At 42.9% G+C, this 8511-nt stretch overlaps 1 protein-coding gene across 1 annotated transcript; it reads left to right on the forward strand.

Moving 5' to 3' along the window:
• The first annotated feature begins 6623 nt into the window (after positions 1 to 6623).
• PPP1R2C (PPP1R2C family member C) lies at positions 6624 to 7584 on the forward strand. The gene has a single exon (XM_047716309.1). The coding sequence runs from the start codon at positions 6737 to 6739 to the stop codon at positions 7361 to 7363; it is 627 nt and encodes a 208-aa protein (XP_047572265.1). The 5' UTR covers positions 6624 to 6736; the 3' UTR covers positions 7364 to 7584.
• Positions 7585 to 8511: the final 927 nt, after the last annotated feature.

Below are 8511 nucleotides of genomic sequence, written 5' to 3' on the forward strand. Positions count from 1 at the left end.
CCACTGTTCTACTCTCTTTGACTCCTGCCTTCCTGTCAGTGTCTTCGTGGCTGCCATGAACAGTTTTGCTGGCTCTGTTTAAATACAACCAACACATAGGCATGACTAAGATGGAACCAAACTTCACTGCTAGGTTTACTTCTGTTTATTAAAGCTGAAATGTGTTAACCTTACTTACTGGACTGGTTGTCAGAAAGGAAGAAGATTCTGTCAGGTTACATCAACCAGAATAAATTGCCAGCTGACAATCTTTGCATGGGGTAGTCACAAATACTATAAATCATTGACTGGAATTCGGTGACAGCTTTCCTGCCCCACCTCCCTGCAGACAGCATCTTGTTAGTGAGTCATGGGGATGCTAACAATATATTTACTGCAGCTTCTAAGAAATCTGACGATTCTATGAGTTATTTTTCTTTTAGCATGCGAAACATCATAAAAAAGACTTGCAGTGTTTCATTTCTTTTTCTATTACCCTCTCTTGCTGTTTTTATAATGCTCTCTCTAAAAAATATAGATATATAATAACAAGAAAATTTGTTTCCCAAATAGAATGGATCACACATCAGGTTATATCTCCATGTGTGTGTTTTTCTCCCCAGCCATATTTGTACACATGGGAAATAATCCTGTCTATAATGTCATCTTTAAAGGGTTGCCTCAAGGAATCTCAGTGTTGTTGGCAAAATTGAATTTTGCTGCCTGGGATCACATTATTGCTTTTCTAATTTGACTATGGTTCATCCAGAACTAGAAAACTTGGTCAGCCAACCTATTGATTCCTTGCCCAAAAAAACTTTTTCACTTGTGCCTCAAGCTGAGCTTGCACCCCATATTTTAGCTTGCTATCCAGAGGATACAAGGTTCAGGAATTTAATTATTCTGAAATGGTGGTTTTGCTGTTTCTTTTTTTCTTTCCAGTTCCAGTGCTATTGGAGAATGGTGCAGGCCAAGGAGGCAGAGATGAAAAGGGGGTTGGATCTAAACTTGGGGAAGAATTTGATTTGTGTATGAAACACATGCTGGGACCCTAACTTCCACCACTTCTAAAAGAGGTGTGTAGCAAGTAGGCAAGTACATTGCCATAGTAGTCCCAGAAGACCTGAATTTTTAGTGTTAGCTGTGCCACTAACTGCCGTGTGACCCTGAACAAGCCACCATGCTTTTCTGATCTTCAGTCTTCTCAGCTAGGCAATGAGCCCTCTGGGACCACTATGGCAATGAACTTTCCCATTTGCTACACACCCCTTCTACAAGTGGTGGGAGTCAGGGGTTCCAGCATGTGTCTCATATCCAAGTGAAATACCACCCCAAGTTTGCTTATTTTTTTTCTTTCTTTTTTTTAAATTTTTTTTTTCAGTGTAACAGTATTCCTTGTTTTTGCACCACACCCAGTGCTCCATGCAATCCGTGCCCTCTCCAATACCCACCACCTGGTTCCCCCAACCTCCCACCCCCCTGCTTATTTTTTAAAAAATATTTTATTTATTCATTTGAGAGAGACAGAGATAGTGAGAGGGAGCATAAGTGGGAAGGAGGGGTGAAGAAGACTCCCCACTGAGCAGGGAGCCCAATACAGGGCTCGTTCCCAGGACCCTGGGATCATGACCTGAACTGAAGGCAGACACTTAATTAACTGAGCCACCTAGGTTCTCTTTCCTCCCCAAGTTTAGATCCAACCCCCTTCTCATCTCTGCCTCCTGGGCTTGGCTGATAAAACTTTCAGGATTTCCATCTAAGCCAAAATAATACTTTTTAGAATCTAACTTTATGTGTATATATGAAAATGATTGATAAAACCATGTTTTGTTTTATCAATAGCTGTTTTCCTGACCCAGCAAAATCAAGAATAAGAAAGGAAACCACCTTTCATTTTCCTAGGAAACATCTTAGCGTCCTTTAGGGAACAAGAACACTTCTCTCCTACAAATGCTTCGGCTAATTCCTGTAAGGCCTGTTTTCTGATATCTTTGACTTTACTTTCTGTATAACTCCTGACAGACATTCCCACTGATGATCTTTCTCTTCATTTAATATTCCCAAACTGGATTATCCCCTTGGAGGGGGGCTAAGTTGATGTTTACTATGTAACATCTGATATTTTCAGTGATGTCCTGTCTCCTTTGTGATCTGCTCTCAGTGATTATGATTGTCAATCACTACAGTAGAAAATCTCCTCTTGAGGAGTGACCACTCAGAAAATCAACACTTGGGATAACCAAACATTCATGCTTTGGGCAACAACTCCCTTTATACAGTGGTTTTCATATTGGCTTCCTTCCTCAGGTCCCTGTGATGGTTCAGGAACCACCTCTGAGGTGCCAAATGATGATAACTCCAGGGCACTCAGACAGACCAACTCCATTGCTTCCTAGCTCCAATGTTAACAGTTGTTATCCTGGAGTACTACGTAATATTTCATCTGGAAAAAAAAAAAAGTTTTACTGCTTTCAAACTTTTAATGAAAAAGATAGAAAACCATCACCTCGCCGAACCTCGGTAGATCTGCCCATATTGTCAGACTCCTCCTTTCAAAAGATTTTTGTCCACTTTCCTCAGTTCATTCACCCCCTTTACAGAAATACTGGCATGTGCCAGAGTTTGGACAGGTGTCAATTATGTGTTAGGTGTGGGGAAACTGAAGATACAATGAACAATCCTTGTCTTAGTCTGGGTTCTGCCTGTAAAAGCAGAACTGGAGAGAAAGATTTTCATTTGGGACTGTGAGCCCAGGGAGCAGGATAGCAGGAGGTGGTTTGTGAAAAGGGATGGGAGGAATCCAACAAGAGGATACAACAGCACATTGGCCGTCCACTCCCAATGCTTCAGCAGGAATCCAAAGTGCAGGGAGTTAATGCTCCTCCCTACTCCCAGCAGGCCTTAAGTAAAGATGGCAGCAGTTAATGCATAGATAGACTCTTGCATCCTCACCCGCGAGGTGGGGGTGAGCCATGGGGCTCACTCTTCCTCATTGACTCTCACTTTCGCAGGAGGATTAAGCTCTAGTTGCCCACAGGAGGAACTGCTTTGGTGGTGTACCCTTCGTCTCCTCCCCTCCCCTGTCTCACTTCCCCACTCCTCTACCAATGTTTTCTGCAAATCTCTTCCCAAGTATATACTACTTGCACTTGAATCCTTGTCTCAGGGTCTCTTTGTAAGGAAACACAATCTAAGATGCAGATATCTAGTAGAATGTCCAAAACCTGGGTTTGGAATATGAGACAAAGAAATTGGGGAAGAAACAGATTCTAAACCAAAGAGCACTTTTGTTTTCATACTACATAGTATCTAACATAATTCTCCAATACTATGGATAATTCTTGGATAAATTGATGCATGACTTCATATACCACATGGCTAAACTAGTACTAATCCCCATTACCAGTAGCATGATTGGTCCCAAAATAGCCCACTGCCTTCTCTCAGAGTTTTACTAATCTATCACTAATGGCAATTAGTTTTACTAATTAGATTACTAATTAGATTAGCAATTAGTTTTACTAATCTATCACTAATGGTGGGACATCTGGGATACCTTCCATGTTGGAGAGAACTCTTGGTTTCTTAGGTATTTCCACCTTTAGTTGAGAATTTCTTTGTTCCCAGCTTGGTTCTCCTTTTGAACCAAGCCCCATACTTATGGGCGCTTGGAGAATGTCTCCGTGGAAAAGAGGTGATTCTTAGGGCAAGAAACAAAGCTGTGGAGTCAGTCAGTGCTCTGCAGAACACTCTGATACCTGCAAACATCGGAGGGTTCAAATGACATTTTAAATATCAGTAATATTTGTTAAATGTTTTTTAAAACCGTGATGATAGAACAGCATGGATATTTAGGTGTATTTATCAAACATTAACCCATTGAGGGCCACCGAAACACTACTTCACTTTCTGTGCATTTGAAATGAAGGTTCTGCTCTTGGAAATACAGTGGATGGTCCTAAATATTTGTCCGAAGGACTTTCTAGGACTTAGGTAAGTTCCATATAATGTATCATGGACTGGGAAAGTTTTAGTTAGCCCTGGAGTGTGTGCATGTGTGTAATGGAGACTCAGACTTACCTGTTCGGCTCTTGTCCTAGGGCAATAACAAGCAAATGGCCTAAAGAAAGAGGACTATTGGAAATCCTGCTAATCTTCTCTAACTCAAGCTTGCCATAGTGTTGCTAAGATTGAGAATTTTTAGTTTGATGACAAGAACTCAAAACTTGGGTTTTTCTTGGGGAGCCTTTCCTTAATTAAACAGATAAGGAGCGAACGGTAGGTGGAAAAGGATTACTTTTACCTAATGAACAACTGAAATCTGTCAGGACTGGTGGTTTCCTTCTTTAAATCGTGTTGTCTGCGGCCCCTGTAACAGGTCACGATCACCTGGCTCCTGCCCCAGCATGAACCACCTTTGTGCTACTGAAAGATGAATTTCAGAAAGCTTGAGAAGGACCAGATCGCTGACTCATTATATATGGAGCAGATCACAGTATGTGGGGGTGGGTGCTGTGTACAGACAAAAGCAAAATCCCAGTGCACTGGGATCAGCATCTCCCTTTAACAACCTGTTTACAGCTAAACATGCACAGACCCCCTGTGCCCACAAGTGAGGAAGACTAACCACATTTGTGCTGCTCTGTGTTGCTTTGCAGTGAAGCTTTTTAGAAGGGTAGCCTGGAGTAGTTCTGAATAATGAAGATTGTTTTTTTTCTCCTCTCACATACCAGAGGGTTTTCCGATAGCCTTGAATATCAGCTTTTGAATCCCTGAAAGCCCTCACCACAGAATACAACTTTTTTTTTTTTTCAAAGAGTATGGTGTCAGGAAATTCTTTTTCTGAGATGAATAACAGTTTTAAAGTGATTGCAGAGTTCCTGAAGTTAGTAGGACTTCGGAGAATACAGGACAACTTGAACTTAAGGTGCTTAAGACCCTTGTAAAAGTTTTATGGTTCTTTCATGCTTTAGCTTTTGTGTTTCGAAAATGCAGAAAGACCTTGAGGGAGAGAAGAGGAAGCAAAATGTTATCAGAAGGGAAAAAAAATCTTGTGAATGCTACCTGGAGGGGAGAATGTGAAACTGGATCTTAATTTCTTTTTTGTTTTTTAGAAGAATGTCACTGCCTGTGAAATACGAGGCCTGTGAAGGACAAAATGTTCCAAAGTCACTCCTATAACAGCCCCCAAATTCCACATATGGGTTTTGGGTTTGTTTTTTTGTTTTTTTTCCCCCTATGCGACTGGACAAATTGAAACTGACTGCAAAGGGTCTGGAGTCCTATTTTCTCTATTCACACATCTCATTCTTCCAGTTCCCTATCACCTCTCATTTATTATTCACTCAATAAATATTTTGTAATACCTACTATGGTCCAGGTACATCCTGATGTTGTCAAGATACAGAGCTAGAGATGATGATGAGCAAAACACATCTTCTTTCCTCTCTTGGAGTTTACCATCTAGTGTGCCCAGACAGTATAATCACAACTGCCGAGGAGAATAAAAAAGGCCAGGAGAGCACAGGAAGGCCTCTCTGCCCTGGGGCTTGGGAAACAGGCCCAAATAAGACAGTAATGATTGAACTGAAAACAAAAGTCTTCTGGGACAGGAAGGAAGGTGGATGCTCTTGGCACAGAAAGGCCAGAATGGAAAGCTGGAGGTAGGACTGGGAGACTTCAGCGAGAGAATACTCCAGATGTATGCCTGAGCAGTTCAGAGAGCTGCTTCTTTTGATCTCTTCTAGATTTGGGTCCTCAAGTTACAAAAAATGGGCAACAGTTAAGGGGTTTGAAAGAGAGATGTGACAAGATTTAAGGGGTGTTTCTGAAAAACTACTTTGGCTAGAGGGTGGGGAAGAGGTTGGGAGGCAGCCAGAAGAGTGAAGTGGGGGGGGGGGGGGCGCAGTTCAAAGTCTGTGGCTGTAGTCCCCACAAGGAAGTAGTGGTGATTTGAATCAGGGTGGTGGTGGGAGAGAGAGAATTGGGAGAGTTTCTCGAACTATTTAGGCCCCTGCCTGAGAGCTGGATTGGAGAGGGAGGCACAGTCCCACCTGGTGTAAGCGACTGGATTTGGGGGCCATTAACCAAGAGGCGGAGCATAAGAGGAAGACCAGGGGTTTTGGGGGGCAGGGGGCGTGCGCGTGTGTGTAAGTAGGTAGGGGAGAGAGAGGTGTGCATGGTGACAGAAGGAATGAGCAGAAGGTAATCACCTTGTAGCACCTACACTTCCAACCTTTTTTAAAAAAAATTTTTATTTCTTTTCAGCGTAACAGTATTCATTGTTTTTGCACCACACCCAGTGCTCCATGCAATCCGTGCCCTCTCTAATACCCACCATACACTTCCAATCTTTTCAACCAAAGCAGCGATTCAAATTTTTGACTGGGACCCACAGTAAGACATACGTTTTACATAGCCTCTGGTACACAGGCTAGATAGAAATTCACAAAACAGTGCTTCTCTGTTTTGTGTGTAATGCAGGGGTATCTCCCATATTAGTCCTTAAAACAGAAACAAAACCAGCCAGCATGGGCTGGGAGGCAGTGATGACTGCCATGACGGCAGCCATGACGGCAGCGGCTACCATTATGGCGTCATCTGCCATGTCCTTTTGTGACGTTGGATCCTGGTGCAGCTATTAGGACGTTGCGACCAGTGCCCAGAACAGACCAAGCTGCCGCTTCAGCCTGGAGGGCGGGCAGGCGGCTGCGGCGGCCCAACCCTCCCGTGGCGGCCCTTGGCTCCCTCGGCAGGCATGGCGGCCTCCACCGCCTCACACCGGCCGATCAAGGGGATACTGAAGAACAAAAGCTCCACTGGTTCCTCAGTGGCTGCCTCTGCCCAGCAGTCGGGAGGGACAATACAGGAGGTCCAGAGAAAAAAGTCCCAGAAATGGGATGAATCCAACATCCTGGCAACACACCGGCCTGCTTATAGAGACTATGACTTCATGAAGATCAACGAGCCCAGCAGCCCCTACTTCAGCCCGCAAGACGATGGAGAAGATCCAGTGAATGATTCTGAAGCAAAGGAAGCCATGACCCCAGACAACTTAGCCAAGAAATTCGCCGCCAGTGGTACCTCGGAATTGAACTGCCAGTTGGGAGAGCCGGAGAGTGACGGAGGACACAGCAGCAAGATCCTTCTCGACAAGCAAGAAAAGCAGCGGCAGTTCGAAATGAAAAGGAAACTACACTACAACGAAGGCCTGAACCTCAAGCTGGCTAGACAACTCATCTCCAAAGACCTCCAACATGAGAAAGACAAGGATGACAACGAAGAAACTCTACATGGTGACAACAATGAAGACAACACTGCTGCGGAAGAATCCAGTGAAGTTCCTACCAATGACGAACTGCAATCCCAGGCATTCTGCACCTAGACAACGTTTGCTCTGCCCTGCCGTCGCTTGCTTTGCCCCATACGAACTGCTACCGAACTGCTCCGAACTGCTCCGAACTGCTCCGAGCTCTCCGAACTGCTGTTCCAACACTGCTGCTTGCTCTGTCGAGGCCAGGCTTCAAGTACTGAAAATACCTATCGATTAAAAACTGTACCTCCATAATTCAATGGTGAACTTAGAAAATAATACACTAACGGCAAAACGGTTGCTTGCTGTTTTTGTGCGTGGTTCTTTGCGGCAAATACTGGTAGCAATTTAAAAATGCGTGGCTTTTAAAGAACTATTGGTTACTGTATATGTTATATAGCTTTTTAGATGGTAAAGGGGACTAATTTATACTCCCTTGTAGATGTACCAGCTTGTTTTTTTGTTTGTTTGTTTGTTTTCATCCACTGGCTTTTATAAAAAAAGGTTCTAGTTACAAAATCAAAGTGCAGTACATATAGATTGGTTACATAGTCTGATGAATATTCAGGCTGAAAAACACTTATCTTTAGGGTGACTTGCCTGTTTATTTGGGAAGCGGGAGGTATGTTAGGAATGATTATTACATTCCTGACCTTAGTACCTTTATTTTCTCTTAATTTTCTTTCAGTGCTTACAAGGAAATTCTACTTTTTTTTTTCCTCAGGAAAAATAGTTCTTTTTTGTGAACTACTGGGTTCAAATTGTGCCAGTGTCTATTCAGACTGTGTCTTGTACACCAAGGTGGGCAGATTACATGCCAGTATTTTTAAAAAATCTGTTATCTCAGTACTCCCTTCTCATAAGGGTCTTAGCCTCAACCCTTTGTTTCCTCAATCCTCCCGGCAGTTACACACAACCCTTTACGGAGTATCGTCCATTCTCAAGACATTGGGGACCCTTCCTTCTCTCAAATATTCTATCATTTGTTGAAACAGTGTTATTTCTACTTGATCACTATGGCCTATTCATTCTTCTGAGGTGTAGAGAAATAGGAAATGGAATTCAACAGCCAAGTTTTTATACCTTTTTAGTTTATAGCTTGCTAAGTAACTTGCTATTATTAGTTTATTGTTTGACCTAGTTAGCTTTGAGAAAACAACTGAGCTTTTCTTTTATAACAGATTCCTTTGAAACCAATGACATGATTATAGCTCCTGGAC

This window comes from Lutra lutra, chromosome X (genome assembly GCF_902655055.1).
Source record: "Lutra lutra chromosome X, mLutLut1.2, whole genome shotgun sequence".
Classification (NCBI taxonomy): Eukaryota; Metazoa; Chordata; class Mammalia; order Carnivora; family Mustelidae; genus Lutra; species Lutra lutra.

Bases quoted from the DNA above. Each gene is read 5' to 3' on its own strand.
- PPP1R2C (XM_047716309.1), top strand. From the start codon at position 6,737: ATGGCGGCCTCCACCGCCTCACACCGGCCGATCAAGGGGATACTGAAG.